Genomic DNA, 18,051 nt, shown 5'->3' with positions numbered 1-18,051 from the left:
ATGCGATGAGCCACGGCAGTACTTTGTGGATTTAATTTGATCATTTCATATGACAAATGTCCCTTTTAACACCGAGTGCCCATTTTCATCAACTCACTGTTGATATATGAACACAGAATCGCCTGAAATTACTTTATAAGACGCACCACCAGAGGGCAACAAAACGCACTAGCAGCCTGGATATATGAACCATTTTAAAACGGATTAATTATTAAAGATTTTTTTGTTGCTTCTGATTAAATAAATAGATACATAAATAAATAAGTGCTAATAACCACTGGAATTTTAAGCAAAATGTCTTAAGGTCAGCTCCTAAGAATAATATAAAATAATGCAATTAAATTTATTATTCTGTAAAGTCTTTAAAACCCATATATTCAAAGAGTAATTTTTCACACTTAAAGTAGTACACAGAAAACGTGGAACCAAATCTCTCTCACACACATTTCTTATCAATATTCAGGGCAAATTCAAAAACGTTTTCATGAGGATTTCCTTAATATTCCACAAATCAACTCACAGTGAAAGCATGTGATAACAGCAGGTATTTCCTGTAAAACTGGCCCCTGAATGTGACCCGGCTTCACCTGACCCTCTCCCGCCTCTGTGTGTCCTCCAAAGGGCCGCAGAATGAGTCAACACAGGAATCATGGGTTTTTATTACACAGTTTAATCAACACACAAAGCTCAACGAGCCTCTCAGGTAATTCAATATACAGAGGTTTTGTGCAAGAAGAGTGGGTTCTCCTCGCACCCAGAGCCCAAGCCAGTCCCATAGCCATTTAAGATGTTAGCCTCTAATTTAACAATAGCAAAAAACAAAAAAAAGAAAAAAAAGAAAAAGGAAAAAAAAAATGCAACCTAAAGAGATATGGGGGAGGGGGGGGGGTAAAAACACAGGTTAAACTAAGAAAAATAAATTGCTTAAATACCTGGTCCAGAACCTCCACTTTTGTGAATAAAGAAAAGTCGGTGGTAGTGGTGGGGGTGACATGGGGTTACAATTGTGCGTGCATGTGTCTATATGTGTGTGTGTGTGTGTGTGTGTGGGTGTGTGTACAAAGGGGTCAACCTGGGTGGGGTGGGAGGAGGGGAGTTAGGAGCAGGAGGTGCGGGGATAAATTCAAGTCCTTTCATAGAATCTGACAGAAGACCAAAATAGGCCATGTGCATGTTTTTTCCATTTGACATAGCCTGCAATGATTTCTTTTAAGTATTCATTGTATAAAATACAGAGTGCCCTTCGACTCGCGTGCCAAAACAAACTGCTTTCTTGAACTGTCCCCTCTACTGATGGGAATTATAAGGACAACAAAACAAGAAAGGATGCAGAGTGTAAAAATCCCTCCATCTTATTGTCCCCCACTCCCCTTAAAAAAAAAAAAAACAAGGAATAAAGGAAAAAAAAAAAAAAAAAAAGGTCCCCTCAAAGTTTTACAGATGCTCAAAGGAATGCTTTTAGTGATTAACGTCAGGGAGGGGAGGGCGGGTGAGGATGCAGGTGTGTGTGGGAGGAGTTGGGGAGGGGGCCACGGCAGTCCAGCCTGCATGGTGACAAAATGTAACGGAATTCAGGAGTCAGGAGACGGGGCGGGGGGTCACGAGGGGGGGGTGAAAAAGGAGAAGGGGGAGATGGGTGTTACCATTGCAAGTTGACAATATGTACATTTGGAGGGTGGGCAGGTGAGCTGAGAGGCGGGAGGGGAGGGGAGGGGGAGGGAGACAGAGCAAAACAGAGGGAGAGGAAGAAGAAGAAGAGAGAGAGGAAGAAGAGAGAGAGGAGGAGGAGAGAGAGAGAGAGAGGAAGGGGGGGGGGCAGAGGGAGTTTTACAGGTACTCTGGTGAAGGGGAGGCGTGGCTCAAAGAAAGCACTCCAATGGAAACCAACAAGATCTTGTTTTAAACTTTTCATTTGTTTGAATGGTTTTTTGTTTGTTTTCTCTTTACATCTGAAGCTCCCCTAACCTTATTTCGTAGAGGTGGTTGGCCATGATTCTACCCCCAACACTACATTGCATACTTTTGTGTCCATTCCCGAGCTATTTTGTTGTACCTGTGAACAAACAGAGAGACAGAGAGAGAGACAGAGAAAGGAGCTGTTAGTTTTTAAGCCTCATAAAGAGCAACGTATTTCAGATTTCGGGACATCATTTACAGAAAATCGTCAGGGAAGCTGCGACTCTGTCACGTCCGTTAATTCCCGCGCGTACATCATAAGTTTTGCTGCCATACTTGCAGCAGCGGATGCCAGCTGGCTGGCAATCTACAAGGGCACATACAGTTCTGCCATCTTGCACCCATTTTTTCCGCGGGTTTGTTGTTATTTCCTCTCCCCACTGCAGCAAAACTGCCAGGAGTCAGTGCTGCTGGCCAATTAGTGACAGGAAGAACAGTTTAAGCACAGATATGGCAACACCAAAATGATAGCCCTCTCCCTGCACTGACTGTGTTTATTAAGCCTGTCGGTGTGTGATGTGTTGTACCAGGGGATGCCAAATGGGACAAAGAGACAAAAAACTGAAATGTCAGTCAAACTGCTGCAATGCTTCACACAGAGAAGCACTGGATAAAAGCATGACAGGCTGTGAGAGGAGTCTTTGCTTAAAATGACTGAACTACATAAATGTGACCTAAAGCGAGGGCAGCACTATGACAAAGATGCACGCTTTTTATTTCTTTGAGTCGAAATAACGAGCAGGAAAACGTGAGTTTCGGGTAAAACACAAGACTGCAGCTGTTCACTGAGGAGCAGCTTCTCTGCAGGTGAGCGGGACGGTACTGTGACTGAGCAGGAGCTGTGAATAATGTTTTTTTAAAGTAGTAAGTAAAGGAAAACAATCTGTAATAATGTAGAGTATTTGCAAAACTGAAAAAAAAATCTGTAGATAAGAAAATGTAGTCACTGAAGAGCTTTTTTAGAGGATTGTTTTACTTTTGTTTATTCTCATTTTAAGCAGCCATGTCTTCCTATCGTGATTTTTAGCTACAAAAATAACACAGCGAATGGGGGGTGACAGATCACATTATTCATGATAACACCAGTTACTTAATGTAATAAGAGATTTATATTGTGATATTTCAACTGTGTTGACAATGTAGAGACCATTTTTGTTTAGTTTTTCCTGAATAAACGTAGACAATAAAACTATAACACTGATTTTGTTGTTTTATTAAACTAATAGTTAAATATTTTTCTGTATTTTGTCACATCGCCGAGAACACCATTATCACAAAAAAACCCTGAAACATTGCAATATTATTTTATGTCCATATTGCCGCCCCTAACACTGAAGTGCAGATCACACTGTGCAGCCACCTGCAGTCACTGTGCACAGACGACACGCGCGCTCGCGCTTTACATAAACACAGAAGCATCGGCCTGTTTTGTCTATTGACAATTCCAATGAAATTTATTCAAACAAGACTGACGCATCCTCAATTTAAAAAAAAAAAACAAAAGCAACACAGTTCTACTGTGGAAAGTAAGAACACAAGAAAAATATGGGGCCGCAGATGGCTGGAAGATGTCGACTGTGATCCGTCTGATCATCACTTTCATCAAATTGCAGTCTGGAGATTACAGCTTTAGCTTTAACATGAAAATATTACTCCAGTTATATTAAAACGAGCTCCAAACCGTTTTTAGCTGATCTTTCCACAGAAGCCATGTGGGAAATCAAACTGTGGTACTGCCCAAACCGCAAGACAGCCGACCAAAATTTCAGACCCGCCAGAAATCTATCCGAGTGCCCAATTAATCAGGGGCCATGCACCCCCTAAAAACTGCACGGCAAATGACAACTAACGTGGCCGATTTATGGCTAAACATCCGTCCTAATGTGTACAGTGTCTGCGCAGTTCAGGAGACTCGCTGCTTTTCAACAGTCTGTATACTTTAAAGCCATTTCCCATGATTTAACCTTCAATGACACGTGCTTTAGACAGCGTTCCTTCAAACAGCGTAGCAGACGACAACACAAACATTTGAAGGGACGCGCCGATTAATCGGGAAACGCAGATAACGACAGATATTCGCCTTGCTGACTGCTATCAGTCTACAAGAAAATAAGATGACGCTCAGCATCAGTGGCCGATGATTTTTCCTGCTGTGTCACATCAGTTGTGCGCAGAGTAAAAAGCAGGCTCAAGACTAACAAAGTCAAACCGTCCTGGGGACAACAGGAAACGTGTCTGGGAAAAAACAAGATCTTTCCCGCACACCCTCAGGAGGACAGGACAAACTCACTATCGACGTTTCAAAGGAGGCACCAATTATTCCCCTGATGATGCTGCAGCGTGAACAAGACTTTTGAGGCAGTTATTTAAAGGTCATTTCATAAATTCCTATGATTGAATTGTGCTCATTGGAGAGTTTGTAGTGAAGGAGGAAATGACTTTAAAACACTTCAGTTATTTTGTTCTTTTAAATCAAGATTTCTTTGTTTATCTGGCACGAAAGAGGGAATAAATAACGACAAAAAACATGGGAATCGGCTATCGGCCAAATCGTTATTTTAACCCTAAGAAACCTGGATGGACATCACCTTTTCTTGCGCTGCATTCAGACGAGTATTTGAACCTTTGAAAACTGAGGAAATAGGTTGAACTCTCTTTATGAAAATGAGAAAAAGGGCAAGGAGCAAATTGCAAGAAATTGGTAAAAAGAAACAAGAAAGCATCCTAAAATTAATGTTAAAAAAGAGGGAGGGGGAGACAAATAGAGAATTTTAGAACATTATTTAAAAACAGGGAAAATGTCCAGAAACTATATTTATGATACCTAGAACTGTTGTTACACACTATATAATGGTTTTTTTTTAGCCCTTTATATGGCCATTTCCTTGTTTGTTTTTATTTTTTTGCTATTTTTTTTGGCATTTTTCTTGGTTCTTTTTCCTAATTTGTTGCTAATTTTTGGGGTCATTTCTTGTTAAGTTGCTCATTGCCATCTTCCAATGTTTTTGAGAGAATTCAAGTCAGTTTGCGTAGGTTTCAAAGGGTTAAACGTCAGCATTGGCGCAGAAATTCACAATTGGTGCATCCCTAGAAATTTGGCCAAATTATAAAGCAAATTATTATGCAATCAAAATCTTTATCTTTGAAAGTTTTATTACACACCTTGTGATTGCGACACACTCTTTCCCAGTTAGAATGTTTTTAAAATTCATAATAATGAACAAGATTGGAGCTTCTGTCCACCAGCAGCCAGTTTATGATCCTGAGTTTGATCTGAACAGGCTTTAGTACAGCTCCACCCAGCTCGGCCGAGACTTGACATTTTATCAGTTTTGGTTGGTTTGTCTGGACTGGTGACCCCAGAGCATCATGTTGACAAGAGGCACTTAAACAAATCTGAATTCATCCAAATGATGCACAAAAACAGCATGAAGCTAATTACTTACTTTTCCCTGTCCGTCTTGTAGATGCGGGCGATCTCGGGTACTAAGGGGTCATCCGGGTTTGGGTCACACAGCAGAGAGCAGATGGACAGGAGGACTGCGAGAAACCAGTTAACCAATCAGTGTTCACAAATAGAAGCAGACATTTTCAGAAATGATGTCATTTTACCTCAGATGACCCTCGGATGTCACGCAGAGTATTCATGACCGCTACAGAGGTGTTTATTATTCATGAAATCGGGAATTAAACAGAAAAACTCGGAGGGACACCATTGTAAAAAAGCACGTCCGCTAATAAGCACTGAATGAAAAGGGCCAACGCTGACATTTACAGAGAGTACTCCAGCCTGATACAAGGAGCTCCGCGGGAGAAACGTTCCACTGTATTATTTGTGGGAAGCATTTCTATTTAAAAAGGAAAAAACGAACGTGTTTCCTTTGTTCCTTCATTCTCACCACACTGTTTACAAAGGCAGGAGCATCTGCCATTTATCTGGAACCATATGTGCTGTTAACAGTGTGAAGGCCAGGAAGAAAAAAACAAAAAAAAAAGTCTACCTTTGGAGATGGTGAGAGCCGGAGACCACTGTGATCGCAGAATGTCAAGACAAATGCTGCCGTTGCTGTTGATATTTGGGTGGTAGATTCTTGTGGTAAATGCAACCTGAAAATGTCGGGGGCAGGGGTGAGAGGCACAACAGGAAACTGAATGATGTGAAGATTGTAGCATGTTTTAGCAGGCAACATACGCTCGAGTGTGGTTGTTTATGTATTTGCTTTCTTTGTACGTGTCTATGCCTTGCTTACCTTTGGCGGTTTGAAGGGGTAGTCTGTGGGGAAGTGTATGGTCAAGAAGAAAACCCCGCTCTGGTAAGGACTGTCATTCTAATGCAGGGAGAGACGCCCATTCATCTCATTATTGACTGAAGTGCAAGGATGGCAATTAAATGCACAAAAATGGGATATAGAGATTAAAAACTAGGGCTGCTGTCAACCAAGAAAATGTCTGACTAAAAGTTGACGTTCTGACTCAGCTGACTCCATAGGCAGTAAATTCAGCTCACTTAGTACCATCAGATGCTGTGTTAGTCAAGTTGTTTGGAGTCAAGCGTTTAGGTTTTGAGAGTAAAAAGTAACAACGAAAACATTATTTTACCATATGTGTGAATGTTAGTTCCCAGCAAAAACTAAAGCGGGATAACGGCTGTGACTTTGTAAGCAACATATACATAAGTGAATACTTACAGGTCCCATTATTGTGGCTTGCCAGTGAAACACTGCAACGAAAACAGAAAAATTGGTTATGAAACACTAAAAACCCAATGCAAGACTGAAAAAAGTTAGAATAAATAATGCCACATGAAGAGTGTGTGTTTGTTTGCACAGTTGAGTAACAGGCTCTTACATAAAGTGCAACCCAGGACAGATATTCTTAGAGGTGGCAGTTTTTTTTTAAATACAGTGGAAACAAGTTACAATGATCGCAGTTTAAGTCATCAGCTTCTTATATGGACCAAAAAACTACGGACAAAATCATTCCTATACAAATGCTGTTATTATGATTCATTTATGGTTATCAAGTAGTCTGCTTACAGTGTTTATTTTCAGTCTTTTAATAGCTGAAAACATTTTAAAATAAAAAAGAAAAAACGATTTGAAAGTTGGGTAATTCTGTTATACAGTTTGTTTGTTTGTTTTTTTTTTTTAAACTTAGCCTGTCTACTTCCAACAATCTATGTGAGGCTGGTGATGCCTGCACATCGAAATCATCGTTTTCTCTCAGTGAGAAGTGTAGAAAACGCTCTCATCATGTGGCTCGATAAAGCCCGGTCACGATAATGCCTGTCAACGGCTGCACTAAATTTTTAAACAGTCAACAAATTCCGTAAATAACGAAGCAGTCCGTTTCATTACTTTATATTTATGTAGTAAACCTAAATTTAAGAATCACGAGCTTATTGTGATCAATCTGACCCAGACAGATGTGATCACTATTAGCGGTTTCCGCTGTAAAACGGTTAAGCGTCGTATCATGGCAGTGGACTCACATTTACATTCACATATTTGCCCGTTGCAGGAATAATGTTAAAAGTACTGCTTAAGGTGAAACTGTTATCCTAACATGAGGTATCATTTTAAAAAGCTTGGACAGCAAAAATTGGGATGACAAAAACAACTATCAGTTGATGGTGATTTGGTAGCATTTAAAGCCGCCTTATTTAAGCTTCCTGTTGAGGTCTGAGGACAAACGTCACATTGAAAAAGGAAGTTAACCACAGCGATTATATTACCAGAAACACTCTCTTAGTTCATAATAGAGTGGTTTATTTGATGTTGGATTGCAGGAAGTGACATGTATAGAGTGAAGTTGTTGCCACAGATTTTCTTCAGTTTTGTTAGTGCCTCACACACGCTTAAGATGCACAAGCATGCTGAGTGTATCCACAGTTAACTTGGAAGAATTGAACTCCATTTTGTATGCGCTTTAAATTCTCCCTCTCTCCCTCTATATATGGGAGAGGGAGAGGGAGAGAGGAACGATGTAATCTGTGGACACACACTCAGACTGCAGGATGCATGTAGCTTTGACATTTTAATGACACAAAGAGAAAGCTGTTCAAACGAACCTGCACATTTTGTCAAACAGGGACACTAACAGCACCCTTACGGTCAAATATTTGATGGTAAAATTATTGAAAACAAGTTACTTGTGGTCACAAGTTACTTGTTAGACATTAATGTTAACACTAATCATTGTCATGAAACACATTTTTGCATATGGAGAAGAAATCCTGTATTAGTGGGACAAAGAAAGGGAACCCTTTCATGGGGTGAAATGGCTCAACTTTAACACACCTCTGCATGATTTTGGTACAAATAATAATAACTGACGTGCTGCAGCGCTGCTGTTAAGGACGTTGGAGTTGAAGCTGGACAAAGACGGAGATTTTACTCTGCTTGTCCATGCATTCACTATATTGCAGATTGTGGTGTTTTTTCGAGTGTTTGAACAAGTTAGTTGTGTTACACGATGCAGAGACAGGTATTTCGCACGCCTTACATATGATTTTTTTCTCTCTTAAGTCTGAAATACTTCCTAATAATGGATGATGAGAGTTTTTCACGGATGATTTTCGTTTTCCGTGTTTGCAGACGCGTGATTTTGTAAAGTTTTTTTTACTGGCTGCCGCTGCAGAATGCACACAGAGCAACATGACAGCTCTTCAAAAGTGGAGTCTGGCTGTTAGTTTAGGGATTGCATGGTCTGATATGCAGCCGAGTTTTCTATGAGAGAAGAGCGCATTTTAAACGTCAATTTAGCAATCTATCGTGTTGATTTTATTGTGGGGAGCAAATTCACGACCGTGATTAACATTCAATTAAAGGTGCTGCCCTAATATAAATGACTTTAAGTTTAAGTATGAACCAAACTTCTAAATGTATTACATAATTTCAACACTGCTTGAAAAGCAGATACTTGAATATCAAAAAAAAAACCAATCAAAAACGAGCCAATGTAGAACAGAACAAGGCTGCAAATATGGAGGGCATCGTTTTGATTCTGACAACATGTAATCACTGTGCCCAAAATAGGTAAGTGCTAACATATCTGTGTTACCTTCGCTTCTGTGTTAATAGCAGCATATTGCTTTTAGAGAAAGGAAGTGGCTCCTAGTCAAGTGGTAAGTGCTAATACAAGAGATCAGGTTGGGGTTACTTACAGTGAATGGTAAAAAAAAAAACACCAGTGAACAAAAAAGCACCTGTAAGTATAAACATCAGCTCACTGAAAGTTGTTTGTTGTGGATCACCAGAGCAGAACAAGAGCCATAAAAATATCCGCCAATGAAAATTTGAAAATTATACATGTATTTGAATGGTGAAGAGATAAAACTATATAGGCTATTTCCATACTGGTAAAATACCCCAAACTTAAAGCATTTTTAGCCTTTGGCCTAAAGCATTTTCAAGTCTTGGTGCAGGTAGTTGTGCTGGCATGTACAAGGGATTAACATGCATAACACTCATATTTTGACCTCCACGTATGCAGTAAATATCAGATGGGCTGACAGATGAACTTGGAGGTAAATTAAAATTTAGATTCACCTTTCAGTGTAATGCAGTCGGCCACAACACTAGAGTTGGAACCCCTCTGACTGAGTCCCAACAAAATCTAAAGGCTATTGTAGTGAACTGCTCAATGTACAGGCCTTCATGAGCCCCACGGACAAACACGTTGAACAAACTTACATTACTCGACTACTATGGCATGCTATCACACTATGGGGAAAATACACCCCAAATCCATTGTTGTTTGATCATTTTGACATAATAACACAAAATGAAAAGGTCTATTTTTGAAAGTCAGTGTGTATTCTAAAAATGTCATGAGAAACAAAGAAAGTTTTTGAATATCTGAATTTACTAACGACTTAAATAGTTTCTCCTGGTGTCTACCATGTGAGAGACCATAAAACTACTGTCACAACATCATGGAATGAATAACAGAAATATTAAAGCAGAGACACAGGTGAATGGGGTGTTAAAGGGACAGCTTTGAAAATGATGATGGCATGAGACTATCACAAATGCAGGCTGCATATATCCAGAGGTTATACAGCTTACACATAGTAAATTGGTTAACAAATATGTATTTATTACTTAATATACTGTCAAACTATAGTGAAAGATTGAAAAGCTAACCTGTCCTTTTTCTTTTTCTTTGATAGTGAGAGAGACACACACACATGAAAGGTAGAGGAGAGAGAGACAGGGTACAAAAGTAGCACCAACCTCCTGCCAAATGCTGGTAAACTATGCAAATCTATTGATTTGCTAGTAAAATTTAAATATTCACAAGCCATTTGGCTGGTGGAAAAACAGTTAATTTTGCACCCTGGAGACAGGGGGGTGACATACAGCCAAGGGCCCGGGCTGGACTCAAACCCAGGACACGGTGGCAAGGACTAAGGATGTTCCTAATGACTAAGTTCGCTGACGGTTAAACAAACATTTAAATTTAGACTAGACTACTAATCCAAAAAGTAAGAAATCACTCAGAACACAGACAACGCTGAGCATAATTTAGAGGGATGCTTTGCCAATTTTCAACCGGCGATGTATCATAACAATGTGGGTAGTATGTGTAAATGAACTGCGGTAAACTTCCCTCCATCTTACCAATGCCCAGATATCCCTGTTCACCTTCGCATTTGAGCAACAACCAAATTGTATTTTAAATGCTGCTGAAAAAGTTTGGCACTTTGCATATTATCCTTCAAACCATGACGACAACTCACTAAATAACAGTTATTCTTTAGGGCAAATAATCTTTAAGAAAGGCATTTTCACTGGGTAAACGCAACTGTATAGCAAACAGACATTTTTCTATAGTCTATAGAATGTGTTTAAAAGTGTGATTTTACTGTGTACATTCATAAAAAAGTACACAGTAACAAATAAATTTTCATAATTTTAATTATAACTTTAACCGACGAGTGTTTCTGGTGCAAATAAGACAATGTAGCAACTTTCAAGAGACTAGTTGACTAATCACACACATCTCCAGTAAGGGCTCGGCCTTACAGCTCCGCACGCTAACCAGTGGAATGAATAATGTGTTCAGATGGAATACATGTCATACATTTTTTAAACAACCCATTAATTTCTGTATTTTTTCTTACAAAAAGTCAGTTAATTTCTGTATTGTATTACATTTGTTTACAGTTCTAATTGACACGATTTTGACTTTTTGTTCTGACAAAATTTAAAATGAAATATTTAAAAGGGGAGATATCTACATCATGTATGACATGTATTTAATCCTATGCAATTAAATTGTCTGCAAAACTGCGTTCATGAATGCCTTTTGAGTTTTATTTCTGTGTCTATCTTTACAGGATTTAAAAATAAATAAATGACGCGAATAATAAATAAAAATCACAGTCTGCATCTACTCCTACGTTCCAAAAGAACAACATACTAGCCAGGCAAGAATTTCCCTTTTACTTACACTAAAAGCAAAAGTGAAATGCACACGTAGCAACTGAGTTGAGAATATAATGTTTTTATAATGAACTAGTATTTTCACATGAGGTAGTCCAGGTATTTCCTGGATCTGCTTGCTCAAAAAACAGAGGTACTTCCTTAATTTAGTTAAATACCCTAGACTTTACACATAAAAAGCCAGCACCTTCACTGATGCTTACATTCACCTTCCAGAGCTACAAGACTTAGGTTTCAAAACATTTGAATGTGTGAGATGCAGTCTGTGGTAACCAGAATATTATGGACATTTTTTCACATCAAAACGAAATGCATTAATCAGAAAATTTAACCTTAAGGTGCAAATCTGGAGATCATTTAAAGCTACCTTACAGGTGAACGATTCCATCTACACAGTCTGTAATAAATAAGAATATTGTATATTCTCTTTGTGTCATTTGTAAGAATTCTGACCAATAAATATGTATTTCTGCTGTTTGAATTGTCATATGGTTTTGCCAAAATAAGGAAAGTGTACACCAGGAATTTGTTCTTGAGTGCTGTTTGATTTTGAGCCCCAGTCTCACACAGCTAACAGGACAATGTTGGTTTAGATGATGAACTTACTGTCATCTCCTACTGGTCCTGCAGAACACTGGGCTGGTGGGTCCCGTGCCAAGTCGTTCAACTCCTGAGACAAACAAATGACAAGTCGGTTGATCAGGTTCCTCACAGTATGGTGCAGTATTTCAAATATTTTAACAAACAATTTCCTCTGTTAGAAAACTGGGAATTGCTGCACAAAAACATCACAACAATGAAAACCCTGGAAATAGATCTTTTAGTGATCTAACACCTACAATGTGATGTTTTTAAATACCAGAATGCTGCAACCTGATAATGTATTTACTGTTTGAAACTGGCTAATTTTATGTGCTTGTGTTACGGTTTTACTAATTTTAAGTCACCTGATTTCATCTGATTTTATGATGTGGATCTCTTGTTTTTATTACATTTAATATTATGGAATTAATTAATTCGGCCGTCAAGGCAAGTGTTTATATATGGCTGTATGTGTGTGTCTATGTTGTATGATACAGCGGCTCTGAGTCCAAAACAAATTTCCTCTTGGGACAGTAAAGTATACCTTACCTTACCACTAAGCAGGCCCAGTATGACCTCTCAATTTGTTTACTAAATCACAGTTTGTAAACAGATTTGAATGCCCCTGAAATCACCACAAAGTCTCACTGCAACAACAGCAACACAAGACTTAACGTTACTGACATAACAACACTACAGTGAGCTTTGATTACTGGAGTGACCGCTATTACATAATAGCATTTCTCCAGGTAGAGCGGGTAGTACATGTGACAGCCAAATTGAGATCACGACGATATGACAACAAGCTTTTACTTTCACCAAGACAGTCTGGTAAACTGAGTGTGAGCTGGTTGTGTGCAGCCCGGTTGTGTGCAGCCCGGTGTAACGTTGTGGTGCATACGTTAGCTTAGCGTAAATGGTAGGTGCTCTGCTCCGATTACAGATAAGCGTGTCAAATGAGAGGAACATTACGGTGGACTAACGTTACTGGTGGAGGTATTACTGAGACAAAACACAACATTTAGCTAACTCAACCAAACAAACGGTGTAATAACGATGTGCTGCTCGCCTCCTGTCAGCAACATGGCATCAAAGGCGAACAACGCGTGGGGCCTGTTTTCACCACAGCGACACAGTGCTAACACTATCACTGTAAACTACTCGTTTGTCGAGTAGAAACAACTTAAATGTCTAATACAAACACTAACGCTAATATTTTTTGCACGGGTACTTGAAATAGCTACAAATTGCGCAATACAAACACAATATAACGTTAGTGGAAAAAAACAGGGATTAGATGTACGATAGCTTAACGTTAGGTTACATCCATCCTTATCCCTGGGCTTTTGCGATTATACTTAACACTACATCCAAACATCAGAAACAACAAAACAATTCAAGAAGTTAACGACAAAAAAACAATTACAAGCCGGCTAGTTAAGTAAGCGTTCGAGCCCTTTTTAATTAAGCTAACGTTAGCTTAGCCGCTAACTTATCTGTCAAATCAAGGAGCAAATTTAGCGAACTAAGTAACTGCAATAAATAATATTAGCTGCCTCAACTCTGACTAAGAAGATACCAAAAACCACATCCGAATGGAAACTTACGGTACCGTTATTTTACTGTAAAGATGTAGCGTTATTGTAGTAAGCTAGCTTGTTCCGAAGAACCCTTTAGCTTATCCGAGTTAGCATACCACCGGGACAGATAATGCTAGCCTGATACAGCTAACGCACCGCTAACACCGATAGCGTTAACTAGTAACCGGCATTATCACTAGATTAAACATTATGTTATATCCAGTGCTATATGTGTCTTTGGTGAACATATATGACATAACCAAGACAAGGTAGCATAACGGTCTCTGGTAGCTAACGGTTCACTTGGCCCATTTGTAGCAGCTCTGGTGAACACAGCCAGGCGGCGCATTGCTGCTCTCACTGTCGTCACTCGCTATTCAGAGACCGTTAGCTGGCAGTTGAAACCAAGCCCGAGTTATTTAGTCAATATTTTCGTATAATTCTCAGTTAAACACACCCGACAGACGAGCATCAGATGGGCAACCTTGGAATTAAATCCCTAACGAAACTGCGAAATCCCGGGCCTCGCCGTTCACTTCCTTACCTTGTGAATTCTTTTCAGAGCCATTGTTGTGCTAGCGCTTCTGTCAGGGAAAACGTGCGATTAAAATGGCGATTGGTATCACTGTCCGTTGATAATACTACGAGTTAGTTATCATAGAACACCGTTACTGTACACTCAGTTTACTGATCGCTACCAGAGGGAACCACCGATATAAATTTCGAGACGAAACTGAAAGATAGAAGGGGTAGAACCGCGGTCCTTCCTCCTACTGCAGCGGCTACCAAATCACTGCGGCCTGTGCTCCGCCAGCAGCAACAACGACAACACTTCCCAACTGGACTCTTCACAATAAAAAACTCCTCCACACCACCCGGCAATACAGCTTTCTGTAACAGTTCCCTAAAATGCATGGACGCTAAGTGTGCAAATGAACTGCTCACTTGTTCAGAACCGAAAAATAATTTGGTTTACTCTCAAATGAAAACCAATTACTTTTGTCTTGTACAATTTAAATTGTATCATTTATGATATGTATCTTTCTGTTAAGTATAATTGTTTCATTTTTTCATTATCTATTTTAGCTTTTTGTCTCTCTTATCTTCTACTCAGACTCATGTCCATATGTCTTGTTAATATGGCTGAACCTTGCCTTATTGTTGTATATGTAAGTTTTTTTTTTTAAATAAGAACAATAACAATAATAATAATAGCCCTGTCATTTTTTATGCAAACTAACTGAATAAACATTAACTTTATACAAAATTTTACAAATTATATTTAAAATGATCCAGGTTGACTGTATTTTATATTTTATTTTCATAGTATAGTTTTAAACAATGGCAGGTCCTAAAAACCAATCACTTTGTATAATTCCTCTTTTACTGTGCTAAGTGCTCTACAAGAGAATGAATGCTGCATTGACTATTATGTGCAGTCTCCACTGAGGAGAACATGTATAACTGGACTGAAAGTTACCATTTATTTTCATTATTGATTAATCTGACGATTATTGTCTCAATGAATTGTTTGGTTGATACTCAGCCTGTAGGGCAAGTAGGATGACTTTATAAACATAAATAAATAGAAAATAAGCAGACTCACGCTAGTATTTTCTTTTAAAGTGCCAGAGTTCACGTTAAAACATTAAAATAGAGCTTGTTAATTAAGAATAAATGCTAGGGAGGATCCCTGAGGCCCCGTGATGCTATATAGGGGAGAAAAATCAGGAGAATTTTAGGGGCGTGTGGCTGACAGGGGCCCTAAAAATATTACAACATTAAAAAAAGGATTTCATGGAAAATTATTAACCTATCATCAGTAACATGAGATGTCATTTAGAATGTGCTAATTAACACTTATGGTTTTGTGGCCCCACATAAAACAAGTTGTGTATCACGGGTCTACAAACTGTCAGAAAGACTGAAATATTAATTCTCTTGACTAAGTCAACTAATTGGTTCACCTCTACATATTATACATTTTTAATTCATTTTAAGAGACTAATAGATTATGTGTAATTAATTGTGTTTGGGGGAAAAAGGTTGCTTTACTGCGCTTTATTAAAAACATTTAAAAAAAAAAAAAAAAAATCAAATATCACCCTTTTATTCTGAAGGCCAGCAGCCCAGGCCGGAAGTGTCATTGTTGTAGCGCCTCTCTCACTGCGCTGCCGCTAGAAAGCCTTCCGCCGACATGAGCACGTAACAGGCTCTCGGTGCACGCTGGAGACGTAGTGCTGCAACTGACATCATTGTGGCTCCAGGCAGGCGACGGCAAGGCTGTGTTCACATGGTGCGGACGGAGCCAAAATGTCTACCCTGCACGTATTTTGCATGAGGTAAACTCCAGAGAACCTGTGCTAAGACGGTTTGCTACTGCCGTTACAATGTCGATTACACATTAACAGACAGTGAAATAAATGTGGTGACACACTTTTCTATTCGTTAGATTTATTCGTCGATATGATCACAGTTTTTGTGTCATACCGATGAACTGCTCAGCGCGGAGTGATACGATTTCAAAGAGCTGTTATCGCGAGATCGTGGGTAGGGGCACATTTGTAGGCTTTTTGAAGGAGAGTATATGGATTGTATGTATGTTTTATTGAGCAACTGTAATTATTCAACATGTTGAATTCTATTTTTCAAGTTTCTTAGAGTATGGCAAAGGGTATTATGTTTATGTAGCATAAACTAGCCACAAATTATTTCAGGTAAAAGTGTACGTTAAAAAAAAGTCATAGCAGGTCATAGTAACTGAAAACTGGCATTTCCACCTCTAAAAATCTCAGCACGTTTTCCTGAGTGTGAAAGCTTTGAAGTTTGGAGCATGTACTTTTGTTTGTTACAGTGATGGAAAAGCAAACAAGTGCAAACACCTCATGTGCTCACCTTCAGCTCTCCCTGACATTGTGCCCTACCTGCAGTGGTGTACAGAGAGATACACAATAACAACTTCTTCTTCCCAAAATAATTAAACATTTCCATATAGTGTAATATATAAGTAGATTGATTACATGTATTACAAATTTTAAGGTTAATTTAGTAACAAAAACATTACACCATTAGTGCACAATTATCAGATGAACTTGAATTATGAGTAAATAAACCCTGCAAATACTGCTATGTTCCTGTAAACTCTAGGCTACAGCCCAAAATATACCAGTTTACAGCAAGACTTGTTTGCATTTCATCGTGAATTTATTTAGGAACACATTTGAAAAGAAGCTTTTAAAAAATAACAATTTAAGCAAACAATTGAGTAACTTAGAATTAAGAGCAAGTAAATCAACCTTAATGAATATCAGTATTTGTCTAGATAACCGCCATCTGTAGTGTTTGATTAATGCAGCTGATGGCTGCAGAAAGTCTTGACAACAGGATCAGTTTATCACTGGTAATGCTGCAGGCCCATTATACTTCAATAGGCATACTGTCTACCAATAGCCTGTACATAAATGTTTTCATCCTATTCATAATTGTTCTTGTCCTCTTATGAAATGTGTTGATAGCTGTTAAATGAGGCAAAAAAAGGAAGCCAAAGTCACGTTAAAAGACTCAAGGGCTTAGTGCTATTTATTTACCTCATAAATAATATCATTTCAGTTAATGAAATTACATTTTTAGATTTTAAAGCATGGGCCTCTCCTGAAGTCTCCATAACATCCTCCATCTTCACTTATTTTGACTTTTCCACACAGGGTTGGAACACATTATTGGTAGCACTTGTACTGGCAGCAGTAGAATGAGTATTAATAGTAGCATATTACCATAAAATTAAGAGACCTAAGATTTCACACAGGAATGTTTCCTTCCACAGACTTTATAGGACTATTAGCAACATTTCATAAACATTTCCACATCATACATATGTGACTTATTTGTCAATTGAAATATATGTTTACACACATATCCCCAACAAATACAGAGGCCCTTTGGCATCATTATGTTTGAACAGTATGTCAAAAGCAAGAAGCGAAACATTCCAATCTTTACCTTATCTCTTATCTTTTTTTTGCTTTTGCATACACCCAAGTTACTAAAAAAAAGAAAACAAAGATTGTAAACAGCACTGACATTTACAAAAAAATAAAGTAAAAAATGAGCAATTACAAGCAATTAAACAAATTATATCACAAACAACAAAGAAAATATCCCCCTTAAATGTATACCATCAAATTTATATTCAAGCATAATCAAGTTTTTAATTCATAACAATGTTCCCAGTGTCACTGCATCCAAAAAAAACCAACAAAAAAAAAACATTTAGTGGTGGCCATATTTCTTCAGAAATGCTCAGTTTTACTTCTCAAAGTGAATGTTATTTTTTCCAATCCCATAAAATGTGTCATATTTTTACTCCAGCCAGACACCAATGTTTGGCTTGTCACTTTTTTTCCAGTTCAGAGGAAAGAGTAGTCTGGCTCATAATATAAACGTCTATAAATGTACTTTTTTAAAAAATCCTTACACTGGCTACC

At 38.5% G+C, this 18,051-nt stretch overlaps 1 protein-coding gene across 1 annotated transcript; it reads right to left on the bottom strand.

Moving 5' to 3' along the window:
* Positions 1–654: 654 nt before the first annotated feature.
* On the bottom strand, positions 655–14,388 carry ube2d2 (ubiquitin-conjugating enzyme E2D 2 (UBC4/5 homolog, yeast)). The gene is made up of 7 exons (XM_042493002.2): positions 14,112–14,388; positions 12,012–12,075; positions 6,645–6,676; positions 6,207–6,284; positions 5,958–6,063; positions 5,403–5,496; positions 655–2,053 (listed from the first exon to the last, which is right to left on the bottom strand). Exons 1-7 carry the CDS (start codon positions 14,133–14,135, stop codon positions 2,008–2,010), a joined length of 444 nt encoding a protein of 147 aa, XP_042348936.1. The 5' UTR covers positions 14,136–14,388; the 3' UTR covers positions 655–2,007.
* Positions 14,389–18,051: the final 3,663 nt, after the last annotated feature.

The sequence above is a fragment of the Plectropomus leopardus genome, chromosome 8 (assembly GCF_026936395.1).
Source record: "Plectropomus leopardus strain MGB_pleo_1.0 chromosome 8, ASM2693639v1, whole genome shotgun sequence".
NCBI lineage: Eukaryota > Metazoa > Chordata > Actinopteri > Perciformes > Serranidae > Plectropomus > Plectropomus leopardus.
The sequence above is the reverse complement of the archived record's forward strand: the minus strand, read 5'-3'. Positions and strand labels throughout refer to the sequence as shown.